At 39.1% G+C, this 20,370-nt stretch overlaps 1 protein-coding gene across 12 annotated transcripts in view; it reads left to right on the top strand.

Moving 5' to 3' along the window:
• The window catches only part of NRXN3 (neurexin 3), a 962,180-nt gene that overhangs the window by 806,458 nt on the left and 135,352 nt on the right, over nucleotides 1-20,370 (top strand). For all 12 annotated transcript variants that reach the window (XM_031048774.2, XM_031048773.2, XM_031048775.2 and 9 more), the window contains one exon: nucleotides 14,084-14,255. In XM_031048774.2, the coding sequence (XP_030904634.1) occupies nucleotides 14,084-14,255 (172 nt within the window). The remainder of the gene's footprint in view (nucleotides 1-14,083; nucleotides 14,256-20,370) is intronic.

Genomic DNA, 20,370 nt, shown 5'->3' with positions numbered 1-20,370 from the left:
CCAAGCCCAGACTCCCATGCCATATGTTGCCAATACTCCATCTGCATGAAGAAGAGCCACAGACAGCAGCTGTAATAGCTGGACACAGACATCCATCATCCTTATTTATCCTTCAGTTTGTATTTTGCGCAATCAACCTGTTACAATTTAATTGACACTCCCAATCACCTAGTCAGGTAGGTAGATTGTGTAGGGAGCTGGGGAGTTTGGGCTATAGTCATATCATTGCAAAAAGATGAGATAAGGCACATCTGACTCTTACTTCCCTAAACAAAATGGTAGTTTTCTAAAATTTGTTTTCTAAAGGCTATGATATTTTGTGCTGAACATACAGTATCAGGCTAAATCCTTTTGCAGATCTGGGTCCTCTGTAGGGCTTTCTCCTGAGTATAAATGCCAGGGTTTGACCTATTAATTTCAACAGCATGTTGACAAAATAATGAATGAGGAGAGGAACTCTGTCCTTGCACTTTGGTAGTATTTACTGAATATCACCAAATCATGGAGTGCTGGACAAAGGCAAGAAACATTTCCTTTCAGTGTGAAGCACAAACAATATAGTCTAAATCACAACAGTCTTGTAGTTGTAAATGCCATTGGCTGTTTCAATTTATTCATAAAAACTCTGCCTTGATCAAGGAATAGACATCTTAGGAATGTTTCTGTACCTGTCTTATCTCCCATGCCCTGAGTTGCCTTTACCCCAGTGCTTCTAATGGTAGCTACAACAATTTATGAATAGAGAGCTATCTATAAAGGTGGTCCTTTCTTCCTGAAGGCGTGATGAAACATAGGTTGTGTGAGTAGCCATACAAAGGGAAGACAGGTAAAGGAGTGAATCCTTGTGCTTAATTCACTTGTGTTTCTCTCCCACTAACTTAAAAGTGTTAGAGAAAAATAGAGCACCCTCGTCATCTAAGGGCAGTTGGGTTTGCAGTAAAATTAGGCTCTCAGCACAGTCCTAAGAAAGCAGTTTCCTTTGGTATATCGGTTGTCCTTTCACATCTCCATTTTAACTCTAGAAGGCACAGAGGAAAAGATACCAGAAAGATTTACAGAAGCTGAACTTGTGATATTAATCTTCTCCTTAATCTCTACTCCCTCTCTACTACGCCAAAAAAATTAATCCTGGACGTACTTCAGCTTTCTGTATGGCATCCATTCCCAATAATTAAATTTCAATTTGACATCAGAAGTTCTGATCTAACTAACATAATACAAACTTGGCAAGGGTCTCTGGCTGATACCACTTTGCCAAGCAGCTTTACAGTAAGCAAATTCCACAACACAAAATAAACAGGCAAATAGCCAAGTTGTAACTTTTTCCCAATAGCCCATCTCGATTTAGTAAAATTGTCATCTTTTCTCTGTAGGAAAACTCAGCCTTGTCATAAGATGCTATTTCCAACAAGGTTCAGACACAGCATTTTGACTTTTGTTGAAGATGAACATAAAAATGCCTTTGGGGGGTCAAGTGCCACTCTGGGGGTGGGGGTGCTGAGGTTGAAGGACCTAGAAATGAGCACCACAAAATACTAGATCCCCTAACAATGGAAAAACATGCACTGAGATAGATAAGGCTGTCAAGGAAAATGGGAAGATTCTGTGTGAATTTATTTAGTAGTTAGTGCATGTAAAATATGAATGCTCGAAATGTTCTTTGGCAGCAAAGGCAAGGTAATGTAAATGACAAGGTACTGACCTAAGAATTAAAGTGTTTTTTAATTATTTGATTTGTTCCTGTAGCTTTTCCTGCTTCCTGCAAAATTTTGGCAAGTCATTACTCTTTTGTCTCTGCTGTCCAACATGCAAATGGCATTGGTGGCCTCCTTTGTGAGTGGTGTTCAAAGGCACTATCTGCTTCTCCTCTCTATTTCCATCACTTTCTAGTATTCCATGGTTCCTTACCAAGTACCGCTCTCTTATAGAAGGTTATTAAAATCCATGGGAAATGAAATTATTTTAGGTAATTAGGGTATTTTCTTTAGAAACACACCTTTCTTATACTGCAGTGTTCACATGCTGTTCATGTATGTTATAATCTGTATTTTCTACTCCCATTCAAAATCTTGAGAAGCATCTTTGATTCAGAATTGGAAAAGCTTTCTGCTGGAAGGCTTTTTTGCTCATCTCAAAAGCCACATTTTATTTGCTTAAAAAAATAATTAATAATTTGCTGTTTAAAAAATAAGCAAGCTTTGAAAAGCTGGAAATAAGCTGTTATTGAATCCAGGCACTGTTTGTGTTTACATATACTCCTAGTTTCCTCATTATCTTGTCTGATTGGAGAGGCCTATCAAACCTTAGCTCAAACCTCTTGCTTGTCTGATAAAGAAGTCTAACTACTTTGTTTACAGTGTGCTGCTGATATTACATGCAGTTCATGAAATCTGTTTTGTAGATTTTGAAAGGAACATAGACCCTAGGTGCATTAAATTCTATTAGAATTCCTAAAAAATACCCACAGTGAAAAGGAAAATATAGTAATATACAGTGTTTAATACCTTTCAGCATATATATTTTTTGGAGCATTCTGAAACCCTACAACACTGTGATTAAGGGTAGAAGAGAGTTTACAAACAAATATACTCTAAGCAAAACCAAATTTAAATGGATTCATTTTGTCTGAAGACTCTTCAGCCCTTGCAATTCTCTGTCTACTCTGCTTGGGTTAATTGGGTGGTGGCAAGTTGTTATTTGTGATCACCTTTTCTGTCAGACAGCAGTGTCCTCTTTTAATGTCATCTTCTTGACAAGTGCTCACTTTTCTGCAAGTTATGGGTTGAGGCAGACAGCCCTGATTGCTATTACAGAGTGATATATGCTGCACCTTCAGCCCACAGACATCTCACAACTGTACCAGTGCTCCTGATAAGGAAGCCCAGTTAAGATACATAGTTTATTCCATGCTGCCTGCAAGTATCAGATCATTCATAACGCATTTTCTCTATATACTGTGTTTGTGTGACAAGGTTTTGGTAGCAGGGGGCTACAGGGGTGACTTCTGTGAGAAGCTAATAGAAGCTTCCCCCATGTCTGATGGCCAATGCCAGCCAGCCAGCTCCAAAACAGACCTGCTGCTGGCCAAGACTGAGCCCATCAGCAACTGGGGTAGTGCCTCTGGGATAACATGTTTAAGAAGGGGAAAAGAAAAAAACCTGTGCAATTGCAGTGTGAGAAAGAAGTAAGAATATGTGAGAGAAGCAGCTCTGCAGACACTGAAGTCAGTGAAGGAGGGAATGAGGTGCTCCAGGTGCCAGAGGAGAGATTCCCCTGCAGCCCATGGTGAAGAACTGCCGTCATAAGGCAGGCTGTCCCCCTGCAGTCCATGGAGGTCCGTGGTGGAGCAGATCTCCAACTGCACCCCATGGAGGACCCCATGACAGAGCAGGTAGATGTGCCCAAAGGAGGCTGTGACACTGTAGAAAGCCTGTGATGGAGCAAGCTCCTGGCAGGACCTGTGGACCCATGGGGAAAGGAGCCCACATGAAGGTGGCTTGCTGACAAGACTTGTGACCCCATGGGGGACCCATGCTGGAGCAGTCTGTTCCTGAAGGACTGCACCCTGTGGAAGGGACCAGTTCTGGAGCAGTTCATGAAGAACTGTAGCCCATGGGAAGACCTCAGGTTGGAAATGATTGTTGAGAACTATCTCTTGTGGGAGGAACCCCACTGTGGAGCAAGAGAAGAGTGTAGGGGTCCTCCCTGAAGGAGGAAGGAGCAGTAGAGATAGTGTGTGATGAACTGAGTGCAGCACCCATTCCCTGTCCAGCTGTGCTGCTGGGGGGAAGAGGTAGAGAAAATCAGGAGTAAAGTTAAATCCAGGAAGAAGGGAGGGGTGGGAAGAAGGCATTTTAAAATTTGTGTGTCTTTCTCATTTTCCCACTTGGATTTGATTGGTAATAAATTAAACTAATTTCCCCTGAGACAAATCTGGTTGGCCTGCAGCAGTAATGGATGAGTGATCTCTCCCTGTCCTTATCTCAGCCCAAAAGTCTTTTGTTATATTTTCTCTCCCCTGTCCAGTTGAGGAAGGGGGGTGATAGAGCATTTTTGGTGGACACCTGGTGTCCAGCCAGGGTCAATCACCACAGTGTAGCTGCCACTTCAGCTCTGTCAGTGTACATTGTTGGCAATGTTACCCAGTGGATTAAAACTCCAAAGAAGACATTGTGAGATTAATGGAGATATTTTCCTCTAGAAGATCTCTGCTTTTGAGCACATTTTTTGTTCTTGTGCCCTACTGACTTAGCACTGTAGTCATTTCTCCATTGACTGGATGTGACATTCTAGCAGCTGGTCACGTTTTTGTCTGAAGAGCGAGTTACATGACAGCATTTAGAAACAGAAATGTAAAGGCCTGAATTTAATCAGCCAACTTCTGTAATGCAGGAGGACTGCAGCAGCTTGTGGATGCTTTGAATGTAAAATGCAGCACGCAGTATTCATTGGTTCAGTCCTGCAGGAAAACAGAAGTGAATGTCAACATTCAGAATGGTTCCTGTTTCTGCCTTAGTTCCATAATATCTAAAAGGTATAATTTCACAAAACTTTCCAAGATATACTATTAATAGTCTCAAAAGGCATCTTTAGAATGTTTAATCCTAATTGGAGTTCACACCATCAGATAGGGCAAGTTTTCATGATTCATATTGTGAGCTGGGGGAACAAATAAGGTATCTGAATAACAAATTTGCTAGTGAAACAATGAACAGGTATCGCTTTCTTAATTCGTTTTGCATTCTGTTTCCCTAGGAAATGTCCCTTTTCAGCATTCTGCTAATTTCTGTTTCTTTGCTTGCCTTACAAGATCCCTACATGAGAGGGATTAGCACCATTATGGCTGGAGCTTCACCAGCTGTGTAATAACAATTGTTTTCCACAAATTGTGTGGCCTAAATGCACCTGCATGTATTTCTTGTAACATTTTACCACCTTATAATTGACTGCTGGTGTACTGGTACTTTCCTAGGTCATGGGAACAAAAGATTTAATTGGGCACACAGTCTTAGGCGCTGAATTGCACAGAAGCAAGCCTCCCTTTTAAGACTGATGAGTATCACTGATTACTAGGCTTTGCCCAACAGGTGTCAGATTTAAGTAAAAGCAACTACATGTGCCACAATGTTCCTCAAAGTTTGAGGAAATGGGTTTAGGATGTCCTTAGTACAAGGCTAGACATGGCAATGATGATACTGTAAGTCAAGATACTCTGTTTGATATTAATTATTTGTACAGCAACAACATCTGGAGGCCCCACTGGATATCAGGACTTCACTGTGGTAGATAATATACAAATATACTGTTTGATAAGCCTGTGGTTTCAAAGTATAAAAAGAATGGAGAAAGAAACTGAAGTGGCATATTCAAGGTACAGTGGAGCAGCAGCAAAAGCAGAAAATAAGTCTTTCAGCCTTGTACTCTAACTCGGCTCACTGTATGAGTGAGTTAAAATTTGAAAGGCCTCAATGTGTACTGATGGTATCACTTTACATGAAATATGTAAACTTCTGGTGCCAGGTTAATTCCTAGGTGTAATTCTGATGATATTGTGTTTTAATGTTACCTAAAAACCTGCAGTGATACTGTTGTGGTTTAAACCAATCTGCACAGCTTGTGCACTCACTCCCCCCCCCTCGCTCCCCCAGCTCCCGGAGAGTTAGGAAGGAGAATCCAAAGAATGTAGCCCCCACGGGTTGAGATAAGAACAGTTTAATAACTAAGGTATAACACAAATCACTACTGCTACCACTAATAATAGTAGCAATGATAAAGCAAATGACAAGTGAAGAGAATACAACACCTCACCAGCCACCAACCCATAAGTCACCCCACCCTGCCTGACTGAGCACGGACCAATACCTCCTCCATCCCCCCAGTGCTCCCGCCCTTCCGGGTCTCTCCCGGTTACATCCTGGGCATGACGTGCTATGGTATGGAATACCTCTTTGGCTAGCCTGGGTCAGGTGTCCTGTCTCTCCTTCCTCCCGGCCTCCCCTCCTCCCTGGCAGAGCATGACGCTCCAAAAAAGGCCTTGAACAAACCAAACATTTGAGCAGTAACTCAAAACATACTTGCTATCAGCAACCATTCCCAGCCCGAAAGTCAAAACACAGCACTGCACCAGCTACCAAGAAGGAGAAATGACTGCTACTGCTGAACCCAGGACAGATACATAAAGCTGTTATCAGATCCAGAGTGTCTGGTCTGAAGAAAACACAAGTAACTTCTATATCTCGTACATGCTTTTATTTGGCTAAATATCTTGTGTGTGATGTAGTATTTAATGAATCACTTCTGATCCTGGTAGAGGTCATGTTAGAGGATTGAGTTCTTTTTTTTATGGCTTGTTTTCAGAATAGTTTTGTTTGAGAAAGAAACTTTTATTATTAGACAAGTGGCAAAGTTGCAAAGAGGGAAAGATGAAGGAAGAGAAAGACATAAGGTAAAAGTAAAGCAAGAGAACTGCAATTTCACAACCCACTGATAACTCAGTATTTTTGTGATATTTCAAGGGTGAAAAAAAAAATCCAGAAAAGGAAAGAATAAAGCATACTTCAGTATATGTTGCAGTATGAGCCCTTAAGAGGTATTATCTAATAGTCTGTGTCCCACATAAAGTCAGTGGGCAAAAAATTAAGGTCAGTTTGGAAAGTTTGATGAGCTCATAACAAGGTTATTACTATACATTTTACTTAAGCTAAATAATGTGATGTGTCCCAAAACAAAGAGTAGAGGTCATCTTTTGACACAAGGGACACTCCTAGAGAGCACTTCAGAATAAGACTGTTAGTCATGGTGAATAAGCCTTAAATGTGAGGCCCCATGGTAAGATAGTGGCCAAAAGATATTATGTAGTCTTTGAACATAAAAGCCAAAGTGGTTGTGTAATTTGTGTAAACTAAAGTTGAAATTTTCTGGTGTCTATGTTTGAAGAAAAGTATTAGTAAACTGAAGGAGTTTTGGAGCCATAGGGAAGATTAAATGAAAGATTGAAAAACCTGCTTTCAAGTGAGAAACCCAGAGAGCTGAGTCTTTTTCTCTTATGCAATATAAAGTTCTTATGCAGTATAAAGCTCAAAGAGTCTGCAGTCACAGAAGGAGGAAGCTGGAGCCTTAAGTCATCCGCTCTAGCATTTTCTTGCTTTGAGGCAGGACTAAATACAGCAGCCTGGCTGTGACAGATGTTTATCTAAACTACTCTTTTTAAACCTTCAATGAAAAAGATTTGATTCTCATTAATCTTTGCCAGATTCAGTGTTTCACTACTTTATAAAATAAATCAGGAATGGTAAGAACCTGCAAGAAAATTTTTACTCGATCACCATCTTACAAGTTATTTATAGAACTATGGTGCTAGATGGTTCTTCAGCATAGGAAGTAAAAGTTACATGAAACGGTAGTGATCTGCTTTTAAGGAACTGCTGAGCAAGAGGTTATATGCACATTGCTGTATTCAATGGCTCTTGATTGACTTTCCTCCTATGAATTTGTCTATTATATAATGTATCTTAAACATCTGAAACATCCTGTGGCAGTGAGTTGCACAGCTCATTTACGTATTGTCTCGAAAGGTACTTTCCTTGCTTAAACTTTATTACCAAATAATTATATTTATATTTCTTTAAGTTATTAAAAAAAAGCTGAATATTGCTATTTTTATGGGGGTTTATATAGGTAACTTCAAGTGTGGTACTTTTTTGAACCTTTTATATCTCTTTTTCTTTTTGAGACAGCCACACACAGATCTGTGTACTGTGTTTAAGAATTAAAGTCAAAGGTGTGCCATTAGTTTACAACAGAGATTTTCCTTTTGTACAATGCTCCTTTTCATTATAATTCTTGACATTCCATTTGCCTTTTTGACCATGTTCAGTAGTGAGCCAATCTCATCAAAGAAGCAGCTGTAATAACTCCAAGGCTTCTTTCCTCAACTGTAGATGTTCAAATCACAAATAAGTTGTTTTTCTAAAATATATCCTATAGTCCAACAAAGAATCAATTCAAACAAGGATATATGGCCTCACATAAAATTTTAGAGACTAGATTATAACAATTGTCCTTTTTAGCCTTATAAATTATGTATCTGTAAGAATTGCTTCTTTTAAAAACCATGGCCCTGAGGGGTAATAATTTCTATTTATTTTGTCCTCTGTGTGTATCATTTTCTCTGATAAACAGGTTTGCAACTTGTACTTAGTAGATCTGGTTCAGCACCTTAAAAAATCATTAACAGGCAGTATATAAAAAACCCCTTCGTACTGCTTCTCATAATAGCCCTCAAAAATTAGCCAAAATAGGCTGGTCTGTGTACTTTTCACCTTAAAAACTTTTTTTTTTCTTGTTTCAAGAAACAAGTGTTGTAACAGTAAAGAAGCACTGTAAAGTGTTGAAACACCGATTAAAAGCTTCCAAGTCAAGTGAGCTTCTGTACCTGTCACTTCTTTAACAACATTTACTGCTTTGTTGATTATTATGCTTACCAGGGTGGCGGTACTGGTTCTTGAGATGCCTTCCCTGCCACCATTATTTGGAGAAAGAAAGACTTAATCCAGTAAGCCATCCCTTTAATAAAATACAGAGTTTTGTATGCATTGAATTCTGATTTTAGACTTAGCTCCCAGTGGTATTAAAAGTGGCATGAAATATGAGCAGAGAGAGGGGAGTAGAATTATCTGCATAGTACTCTGTACTGAATACAGGTTCTAATATTTCCATTTCTTAAATCCATTTATATATATACATTGGCAAGGCCTGTCCAGCCATGCATTTGATTCTGGTTGCAGCTCGGTCCTTTAAGCACAATGCTGGATTTTATTACCTTTCTAATCAGTGAAGAACTTTCTGATTTTCTGTTTACGGTGTAAAATTCACATAAGGTGATTTGGTGTTTTGGTAATTAGTGAGTGTACTCTGTGAAATATACATCTTACACCTTCAGTTCTCCTGGATACCTTGCTACACTTAGCACTGTTGTGCAAAGTCCCCCTGTCCACAGAAAGTGAGCAACCTAACAGCTGGACTAACATCCAGAATCAAGTTTAAGGCAAAGCAAAAATAAAAAAACAACCAGACAAGCAAACAAGCAAACAAAACCTCAAAGGACATCAAGCAAAAAAGACATAAAGTGGAAAAAAAAAATCATAGAGGGATTTTCTAAAACATAGACTGCAAATCTGAGAAGCCTAAATAGAGGGAAGCCATTCCAGGAAGAGCAGTGCTTGGGGTTATAAAGAAACGTATCATTTTTCCTAAATTTAGAGGGTACCAGTGTTGGAGTATATTTATGTGGAACTTGGTGGGAAGGGGGCAGGGAAGGGAGAGAAAAAAAATATATAGTTTATGAAACCTTCCTACAGTGTGAAATGGCTTGTTATATTACTGAAAAAGCTTGTATCACTTTCAAATGAGAGCAGCAAAATCAGCAGTCATCTCCAAGAAGCAGTAACTAGGAGTATTGTCTGCAAGATAATGTCTTGTCATGTTGGAACCAGCCAGGCTGGGAGGAGGAAGCAGACTGCACAAAATGACTATTAAAAAATTATGAAGTAAAATGAGTGTAAGAAAACACAGATATCCTGGGATTCTGGTTGAATTTTAGTTACATTTTACAAATGCCTTTTTTTTTTTCTTCTATATTTAGTTTTAGAAAAAGAAACAAAGATACTGGGATAAATGCTGCTTTCACTTGCATCAGTAGGAATTGAGTTTCTTAACAGAATTGATATCGATTCATACCAATGCAGCTGAAAGTAGGATTTGTCATATTGCCAGGGTTTCTCTCTCTTGGTTTTTGAAATGAAATACTTTCTGCACATAGGGAACAGCCATATACTTTCAGTGTGGACTATTTGAATTTTGAATTGAGAAAAAGAAGACCCAGAGGTGAACCCCTTTTCAGAGCAAACAGTGCATGTGGCTGTTTGTGTACGTGCCCTCTGTAACAGATTCTAACCCTCAGCATTCTATGATTCTGTGATTCAAACAGCTCATCTTACAGAATCACTGCCATTCCCATTTGACTTTCTTTGCACCTGGTCTGCTACGTGGAGGGAAACAAAAGGAAAATCATACCTGCAAAAAATGTCAGACCTCAGAAATGTTCCCATGGTCCTTTCAGATAGAAGGAATGAGTTTTTGAGGAGTTGAAAGTAGAAAATGAGAAAACATTAGGACCTGCTTCTCTTAGATTGTAGTTGCTCTCAGGGTTGGGACTGTCAGAATATAATAAATGTTTAACTAAAATATATATGGATTTACAGAGCTTGGAAAGATAGGTGACTATCATCTCTCTGTCACAGATGAAGAATCTCTTTCACAGAAAGTTAAGGGAAAAAGTTCCCCAAAGTGAAATAATGTTAGTTGCAGATCTCCTGATCCAGGTTGTAGATTAGTCCTTATATCATTTCATAATGTTAAAAAAGTTTAGGTAGCAGTGTGTATAACAAACAACTGTTGCCAGGATTCAGTGGAAGGACATGATGTAGAATATGAGAGGTCAGGGTGAGGCCTTGTACATTCTTTTTAGTACTTTGCTTTTTTTTTCTTGCAATTGTCTACAACGATTCATAATTATTTGCCTGAAGTCTCAGAAGACATCATGGCAGAATTTTGTCTCCAGAAGGACTGTAAGTGAAGAAATGGTAATGTGGCTTTTGAGAGTAGCAATTTTATGGGACAAATTAGCAAAAGATAAATTCTTGATGAACTTTAAAAATCCTTTTTGGCACAGTAGCCTTAAATAAAGAAGGGGAAAATAAAATACAGATTGAATGCTGAGTTCACTTCATTATTTATAAATAAAATGGCTTTCAGTTTTCCAAGGTTTAGTGCCAGCGCTTGATGTCACTTGAGGGTTTCAAAAATATTAATTAATGGTCACCTTTTTATAGAGTGTTTGGGGCAGCCCAGTGAATAATGACGCACCATGTTCAAGCCAGGTTGGATGAAGCCTTGGGTGATACGGTTTAGTGTTAGGTGTCCCTGCCCATTGCAGGGGGGTTGGAACTAGATGATCTTAAGGTCCTTTCCAACCCTAACTATTCTATGATTCTATGTTAAATACTGCATCATACATGCTGTCTGTTAGAATTCTCTTGAGCCCTTCTGGAATATTTATTTTGCATACTATCTGTGGCTCTGTATATTCAGCTTTTCCCTTTTTGTAAGTTTAGGATTCATTTATTTTCCTCTAACTACAAAATAAGCATTACAGATAGTGGCTCAAGGTAAACCTTTGTCACACACTTAGTGGTCTCCTTAATACTTGTGTTTGGTAACATGGAAAGAAAATCTAATAGCTTGCTGTATGGGGAGATCAAAAACATTTTCTTCTTCTGCTGAGGAGATTAGCTAAACTTCCCCCTGTCCCTTTCTTCACTTGCAAGTTTTTATCTCTGCATTGTTAAGCCAGTAGGGCTTGAAGGTACAAAGCTTTCACTTAGCTGAACACCTCTTAATCCCTTCCTCTTCTATGGTGATGGCGATCTGTTTTGTTAGAGAAGGCACAGCTCTTCATTTTACCTGCTCACATTATGCCTTCACCATGGTGGACTGTCCTCAGAACAGCCACAGTTTGCAAAAGAAGGCTAATGTATTGATGGCAATTGAAAAGTTAGCTGAGGGGTTGTCCAGGAGCACCTTGCAAAGCCACATGGAGTCAGTAGTCAGGTTTCCTGGTCAGTAGACTTTCTTTGAGCAAAAATAGATACTTGTTCTTTGCTAATTGCTATGCAGATAAAGGTAATTTTATGGTTTAGATTCACTAAAGCAGTACTGGGACACCATATACTTTGTATGTCAAAGAAGTGGTAAAGCTGTGCTAGCAATGGCTTTACCCGAGATAAATCTCTTGCTGAAAACTCACTTGTTTTTAGGATAGCATAAGAGAAGAAAGGTTGATTGTTTTCAAATAGTACCTGAATTCATGCATCTGCTGGGAGCAGCGATACACTTACCCCATGTTCTAGTGAAAAAAGATTATTGATATCTTGAAGGGAAATCTATTCAAAGCATAGCATTCAAAGCATAGCATTGTGAATAGACATGTGTGCTGCTATTCAGCATACAATTAGTAGTCTAAAATCTACCATTATAATGGGAGGAAAATCAGGGTGCTTGCCGTTACTGTGCTAAACTTCAAGTAGCTGAAGAACAGTCAAAGTTTTTAAATTACCTCTTCAGCTACAGGACTATTTTCCTTTCCTAGTACAAGTGTTGTAGTCTGAGGACTAGGGGCAGGGGTGTTGAGAAAAAAGTCCAAAAAAAGAAGAACATTGAGGATATAAGGAACTTGAGTATTTTGGTATGAGTAAACTTTGAAATGTGAGTGTCGTGGTTTAAACCAAGTCCCCCAACTCCCGGAGAGTTAGGAAGGAAAATCCAAAGAATGTAGCCCCCACGGATTGAGATAAGAACGGTTTAATAGCTAAGGTATAACATAAATCACTACTGCCCCTACTACTACAAATAATAATGATACAGCAAACAACAAGTGAAGAAAATACAACACCCCACCAGCCACTGACCCATAACTCACCCCACCCTGCCCAGCCGAGCACCGCATGCTCCCTCCTCCATTTTCCCCCAGAGCTCCACCCTTCCAGCTCCCTCTCCCAGTTGCATCCTGGGCATGACGTGCTATGGCATGGAATACCTCATTGGCTAGCCTGGGTCAGGTGTCCTGTCTCTCCTTCCTCCCGGACTCCCGGCCTCCCTGGCAGAGCACGTGCTCAGAAAAGGCCCTGAACAAAAACACCCTCAAAACATGCTCGCTATCAGCAACTGTTCCCAGCCCAGAACTCAAAACACAGCACTGCACCAGCTACAAGAAGGAGAAAAATGACTGCTACGGCTGAACCCATGACAGTGAGGTAAAGCAGCAATCAGAAAAGGCCTCTGTAAGAAATTATAAGACCTGGGAGTTTTAAGGACAAGGTCTGTTGATACCAGGAGAAAAGAATAAATCTATGAAAGGAAACTGAGGTGGCCCTCTAAGTACAGGAGGAGAGGTTTCTTACTTTGCTAAAATTTGATAACATGAATGTACTGAAGTCAGTCAGGGTAACAGTCTTGAAGGATGCAGTTGTCTTGTCACCAAGCAGATATGTAAGGTATTGATAGATATGTAAGACAATAACAGCAACAAAATTGTCTCTTGCCACCTTAGTATACCTCAAGTTTGTTTTGAAGAGGCTATATCTGGGTACAAGACCACTTACACTCTGTTGTTTTTTCCTTGATTTTTCTATTGAGACAGTTAATGAAGTTATTGCTAATTTTGTAGTGTGGATGGCTAGCAAACATAACACCTGCTGTATGATACATTTTAGTTCTGCCTGTCTGCACCAGAGTTGAATCTCTGCATTCTTTTTAATTGTGTATTGTACAGTGACAGGAATTTCTGGCATTGTTTAAATTAGTAGTATTAAATGTTTTAGGAAAACACTATGGAGGACTATCTTATTGATAAGGCACTACTTAGGGTTTGATGTAGAAAAGTAAAAGACGGTGGTCTTTGGAGAATATGGGAGGTTTTTCTTTTGATTTTAGACCAATCAGTTTCTCTCAGGTGATCATTGGCTAATTACATTTTTGCTTCCTTCTAAATCCATTCCTCTTGCAACTGCACTCTTCCTGCTAGATCTCAGTTATTTGTTTTGGGCTGGGGGCTGGTTGTTTCACAAGCAGAATAACAGAATGAAAGTTGTTGGAATATACAGCCTGCCAGTGGCTGCATTTCAGACAATTGAACAAGTGACTGCTAATAATCAGTAGATAAGTTGTGCAAATTAATATTTACCCCCGTCTCCTGTTTTTTGTGGCCTGATCTACAACCTGTCTTCTTTGATGCTTTAAGGGAACAAATGAGTTAGTACACTCAGGTGAATGTTGTAAAGGAGAGTGCAAAAGACAATGTATTGAAGCAGAGTCAATGAAATGTGTCCTGACAAAGCTCAAAATGATGCTTCTGTGTATTCTTCAGTGCCATCTACCGGCAGAATTACCCATTAGGTATTTGTAGGGCAAGAACATACTCCTAATAGGCAGCAATTTACAAGCATTTATTTCTCTTTTATTTTAGGAGCAAGGCAAGATTGGTGTAGTCTTCAATATTGGCACGGTGGACATCTCTATTAAAGAGGAAAGCACACCTGTAAACGATGGCAAATACCACGTGGTACGCTTTACCAGGAATGGTGGCAATGCCACACTTCAGGTTGACAGTTGGCCAGTAAATGAACACTACCCAACAGGTATATACTTTTTTCTTATTTTTCTCTTTCAGTGTATCTGTACCTATAACTAATGTTTAGTAACAACTGATGGCTATACAAATCTTTCTTGCTTCATCTCAACAATAAATTTACCAGCCTGGTGGTGCTTGGAAAACAAAATAATGGTCCTTTACATTGGAAGAATAAGTGTGCCAACTGTATGATATGATGCACATAGATCCTGCTATTACAGAGGGCTCTAAGTGAATCCTAGTTCTGCAGAGTTTTACAGACTTATCCAACAACAAACTTGGTTTTGCTACTTGTGATATTTTCTAGAGATTTAAGAGAGAAAAGTTTTGAACAGGCCTTATTAAAAGGAGAGGTGACTAGCCACACCCAAGATACTGTCTATGTCTATATATAGATCAGAGTTGAAGAGTAAGGGATATGAAAGATTAAGTTGCAAGTATCTGGACAGGTGTTATGCTTGCCTCATTATTTTTCATAATCTGAATTTCACTCTGTCCTTTAGGTTGACAGGTATAAAGGTTGACACATAATCTAGCAAAAACTGACAAATTTTAGTTGACTTTAGATCAAATTGCAATGGAATAATTCAGTATCTCTTCGGAAATAATCACCCTAAGTGCACCAGGAATAATGAACAAGTGGCTTTTGAGTCACTGTCCCAGGTTTTATCCCACCACTAACAAATCACTGCTTCTTAATACTGTATGTCACCATGCTAAAAGGTCAAACTCACTTCAAGGGAAAAACAGATTGCTGTATGTAATGCTGACAGTGCACAAGATAGCTGAGGCTTAGTGGTGTGCCTCGTTACAAAAGGCAGGAGGACCACAAGGAAAGAACTGCAGTGTTAACCACATTCTTCTTATTCACACGTTCTTGTCTAAGATCAAGCTGTGATCTTCTTGTTGGTTTCCAGAATTAAGTCTAAAGAATATAATAGAAACATAGAATCATAGAGTAGTTGGGGTTGGAAAGGACCTCAAGATCATCTAGTTCCAACCCCCCTGCCATGGGCAGGGACACCTCACACTAAACCATATCACCCAAGGCTTCATCCAACCTGGCCTTGAACACCGCCAGGGATGGAGCATTCACTACCTCCCTGGGCAACCCATTCCAGTTCCTCACCACCGTAACAGTAAAGAATTTTTTCCTTATATCCAGTCTAAACCTCTGCTGTTTAAGTTTCAACCCATTACCCCTTGTCCTATCACTACAGTCCCTAATGAATAGTCCCTCACCAGCATCCTTGTAGTCCCCCTTCAGATACTGGAAGGCTGCTATGAGATCCCCATGCAGCCTTCTCTTCTCCAGGCTGAACAGCCCCAACTTTCTCAGCCTGTCTTCATATGGGAGGTGCTCCCAGTTCTTCCTTTCTAGGTTGTACATAAATTGACTTGGGACAGAAGGAAGAATTCTGTGATAAACATGAGGCAATTTGCTATCTGTGTAGGAGTTATCCACAAGTGCAGCCTAAAGTTACAAGAAATATTGTAATTGTTTATACAATGTTATAGTAATAAATTACTCCAAGGTAATAATTTCATCTCTTCCACTCAGAAAGTGCACAAAAAAGTTTTTAATGTGAGTGGTTTATGCTGTGGTGTTCTCTACCACATGTTCAACATGACACTTTGACAGTGTTTTGGTGATGTACATGCAGAAGAGCACATTTTAATAATTATCTTTATTTCCGTGAAATAATTGCTTTCAAAGAATGACATGACAGACATGCTGAGTTAGATTCTAGCTATGCTAGCCACTGCTTAGAGAGGGAAGTACAGCTAGGAGTGGCTCAAACTGAGCATCTTTCTGTTTCTTTCATCAATTATTTTGTGGTAAAATACCTCTGATCCAGTTGGTAGCCAATTACAGTCAGTAAACCCCCCATGAATAAATTTTATTATATTACTTGCCATACTAAGCCCCTGGTGCAAAGAAACAAAATGTTCAGCACATTTCTTTAGAGATTTTTTTTTTTTAATAGAAAATAAATCACACTCGCACTATCTCAATATCCCCTGCTTCTGTCTTGAATAAAGATGTTCCTAAGCTTTCATTAGAGATGTATGTTTTTATTGAATTAGCATTAATCTTTTGGTCTGGACTAGTGTTGAGTATATGCACTTGTACCCCAAGGGGAAAAGACACCTTTGTATTCCAGGCACCTTTTCCTTTCTGTTCATGTATTTAAATTTCTGGCTGTTTGCAGATTATGAGGTTTTCAGACTGTCCCCATGAAAAACAGGCTTGTAGGATCATACTGTATGTGTGTGCATGTGTCTCCCTTATTTTTCCAGTTTCTTTCAAAATGAGTTTTTAGCCAAATTTAAAAAGGGGTTGAAAGCTGAAAAAAGAACAAACCAAACCAAACCAAAACAACAAAGATCCTACATGGCTAGGGAAAATAACCAAAGGAGAAGAGGGAAGTGCTCCAGCCCTCCCAGAGGAAAGGACTGTGGCTTGATGTCAGTTTCTGTTAAATGCCAGAATATCCATATAATGAAGAGGCGTTATGAATGCCTCAGATTCAGGAAAAGCTTCAATGAGCCAATAACTACAGGAAACCAGTTCTTATTAATTCAATTTTCTGGGCAATTAACAGCTTAAAAGAAGAACAAACACAAGCTTTTGAAAGTAATAATTTGTTGTCTTTCACAGACCAAAATTGCACTAGTGTTCCTCAAAACCAAATGGGTGTTCACCAGAGCTCTGTAAAAAGCTTTGTGTTTGGGTTGCCCCATTCTAATCCAGCATTTCAGCTGCAGGCTGCTGAAACTGCAATTCCTATTAAACTTGTATAATAATAGATAAGGAATCTGGTGGTTTATGCATAAGATCACTTTGATTCTGGAAACACAGTTATCTTTAGTTTTTTAAAAGATCGTGTTTGTAGCACATGCATATTTGTGTATCCTGTGCTGTCTATAATATGAATAATTTCACCTGTACTTGATTTTCTTCACAGTGCTACAGCCTAATGTTTGCAAATATTATAAACAAGCTAAATTATCTTCCACATCATCACACATAGGGCAATCTTCAGCACCAGGGCTGCATTCTGAATGGCATTTCCATGCTCCTCTCTGATTTTTATTACCTATAGAAGTATTATACTTTACACTCATAATTACTTGCTCAATGGAAAATAGCAAAAGGGAGCAAAGAGGGAGAATATTGGCTTTCCTTAAAACACAGTCCTCAGTTAAATTGAAATCAAGTTAAACTAGCCCAATGGGACTGAAAGACTCCAAAGCTGTATTTTTGCAACTTCAAATAAAAGGTAAGGAAAATAGAAAAGCAACAAACTTTCTATTCAGGCACTGACATTTTGAGTTTTTATAGCATCCAATTGTATCTCAGTCAGCTGCAACATGAGCCTTATTCTTTCTTGTGAGGAAAATGGTTAGAGAGAAAGGGTAAAGGAGTGAATTAACTTGGAGCTAAGGTTGGCTAAACTTTGAGACTGAAATAATTTCAGTCATTAGGAATGAACTCTCACCATTCTTACAATTCAAACCCTGCAAGTAAGACGCTGAACAGTGGCCCAGTATACGTATCTGAGACAAAGCTCCTGAGAACTGGGTGATGGCAAATAGTAGCATTAGCACTGGGGCTGTTAGCTGCAGTTCAAGTGTCATGGTCTAGTTCAGCCAAAACCATTGAGTTATTAATGATTTATTTGCATAAGTTTTGCCCTTTTTCCTCTCTCTCAAATACACAGTAAGGAGATGGGCTTTTCCATAGGCTGTTCTGATCCCTGATGCTTGTTTCATTAAGTTGGTCACCACAGTGTATTTTTTAGTCAGAGGGTCAACCTTTTGCTATGCCCTAAAGTGCAGTTTTCCATGACTACTTCCCATAAATTGTCTCACGTGCCTTCACCCTTTGGTGTAGTTACCATATAACAGGTTGTGCTTTGTCACTGTCATTTGCTTGCTTTTTTTTTCTATATCTAAATAAATCTTAATGATGAAGTAGGAGAACCTACTACATCATTTTGTTAGGATCATTTTGGACCAAGAGTTCAGTAAGAGGAAGCATTTGACATACTTTTGTTTCATATTACAGAAAACTCCGTCAAATTTGAGGCACTTTACAGTGGGGTCAAGTCAGCAATTCTCAGAAGAGCTTAAAATATATCTCTGTTTTGATACAGAACTGGGATACCTCAGTCCTTAAGTTTTCATTAATTCTTAGACAGGAGGTTTATTTTTTTTCCTCTGTCTATTGTCTTTCTTGCAAAGAAATACTTAATTTATTACAGATTATTTATACATCGAAACAAGCCTGATGTTCCTGCTCATTCATCCATGCATTTGACTACATTTTCTGCAGTAGAAATTGAAGCAAAACTAGGTGAAGAGCAGCTGTAAAGCAAGAGTATCAGTGATATCAAAGTCTAATTGGAGGAATGTTTTAAAGGAGAATATTAAAAGAAGGAAAGGAAAAGGAAGGAGGAGGTTATCATTTAAGGTTAGACATTATTTAGCAAGAAAACTGTAGCCTGGATTTTATGACTGCATTTGAAAAATAAGAAATAGGACAACATGAAACAATCTTTATCAGGATTCATTAGTTCATCCACCCAACGCAGATTTTATGTTTTTCCCCTTTATCATTCTCTTGATTGATCTCTCAGTCTTCTTGTAGGAGTCTCTGCTGTTTCAAACAGCATTAATTTGCAGTTCTATTGGTACTGAATGAAAGGAAATTCATTTTCTCTCTCAAGTCCATGTCTTAGAGGAAGTTGAATTTTAGGAAAAGCTGGACCGTTAGCTCTAGACAGCAGAACTCCAGAGACTCTTTGACTGCTATGGCAAGTACTGTGGTCTGATAAGTGCCTACCTATAAAACAGAAATTTGGTTCTTAGACCCTGATATATGTACTCACATTTTCATTCATGATAGTTTCAGTCCCAAGGACTGAATTGGGGCATATCTTGTTTAATTTCATTTGAAAGGAATTTAGTTTGTATTCCCTGAGAGCATTTTGGTATGTGAACCAAGGTGTAGCAAGTGGAGAGAGTTGGGAGGTACGCCTTGGAGACACAATACTAATTGAAACCAAAATGCTGATATAAATGGATCTTACTGTAGTATACAGCTGGAGCTGGGCAGAGAAACTCATTCATGTTGCCTAAATGGTCAAATTTTGTTTTATACCCCCTCTCATATTCTGCTCAGTGGGATCGCTACCAGTGCCATTCACATGTAGTGACCTATGAACACTGGACACATGGGAGTGGAAACGGTCAGTCAGGAGGCAGGGGAAGATGACTTCTTTTATCAGCATGAGTGGTTTATGCTGGTTTAAAGTCTACACTGATCTATATCTTTAGTAGTCTATGTGAGGTGAAGTAAATCTTTCTCACCTGCCTGAAGTAAAACATTTTCCAGAAGTATAGGTGGTTTAGGTTGTCCTACCTATCTAAAATGTGAAAGGCATGAAGTCTCTCTTCTTACAACATATTTCTCATTTACTTGGTGGAAAGATCCTAAATTGCCTTTTTAGTACGAGGCATGTTATGTGAGACGAGGAAGAAAGCTGGCTGAATTCCTACTTGCTTGCAAAGGAGTACTGAAGAAGCTAGTGGATGTTATGGGAGGACCCCTCTCAATCATCTGCCAAAGGTCTTGGGACTCTGAAGAGGACCCTGCTGACTGGAAGCTAGCCAATAATATTCCAATTTTAAAAATGGTGTGAGGAAAGAGCTTGGGAAATACAGACCTAGATTAGTCTAACCTCAATTCCTGGAAAAGCTGTGGAGTGTACTATACCGGGTGTTACTGAAAGGTATTTAAAAAATAATGCAAACATCATGCACAGTCAGCATGGGTTCACAAAGGGAAAGTCCTGTTTAACTAATTTGATGTCCTTCTATGATAAGGTTGTCCAGCTAGGACGTGAAGGGAAGGCAGTAGGTGTAGTTTTCTGGATTTTAGTAAGGCTTTTGATACTGTCTCTCACAGCATCCTTCTGGACAAGTTGTGAGATGAATGGGTGCGTAGTGTTCTGGGTGAAGAGCTGTCTGAAGGGTTGTGGTGAATGAGGATACATCTGGCTGTTCCTCAGACTTCAATTCTAGAGCCAATTCTGTTCAATATATTTGTCAATGAT

The sequence above is a fragment of the Melopsittacus undulatus genome, chromosome 4 (genome assembly GCF_012275295.1).
Source record: "Melopsittacus undulatus isolate bMelUnd1 chromosome 4, bMelUnd1.mat.Z, whole genome shotgun sequence".
Classification (NCBI taxonomy): Eukaryota; Metazoa; Chordata; class Aves; order Psittaciformes; family Psittaculidae; genus Melopsittacus; species Melopsittacus undulatus.
This window is presented reverse-complemented; position numbering and strand designations above follow the sequence as displayed.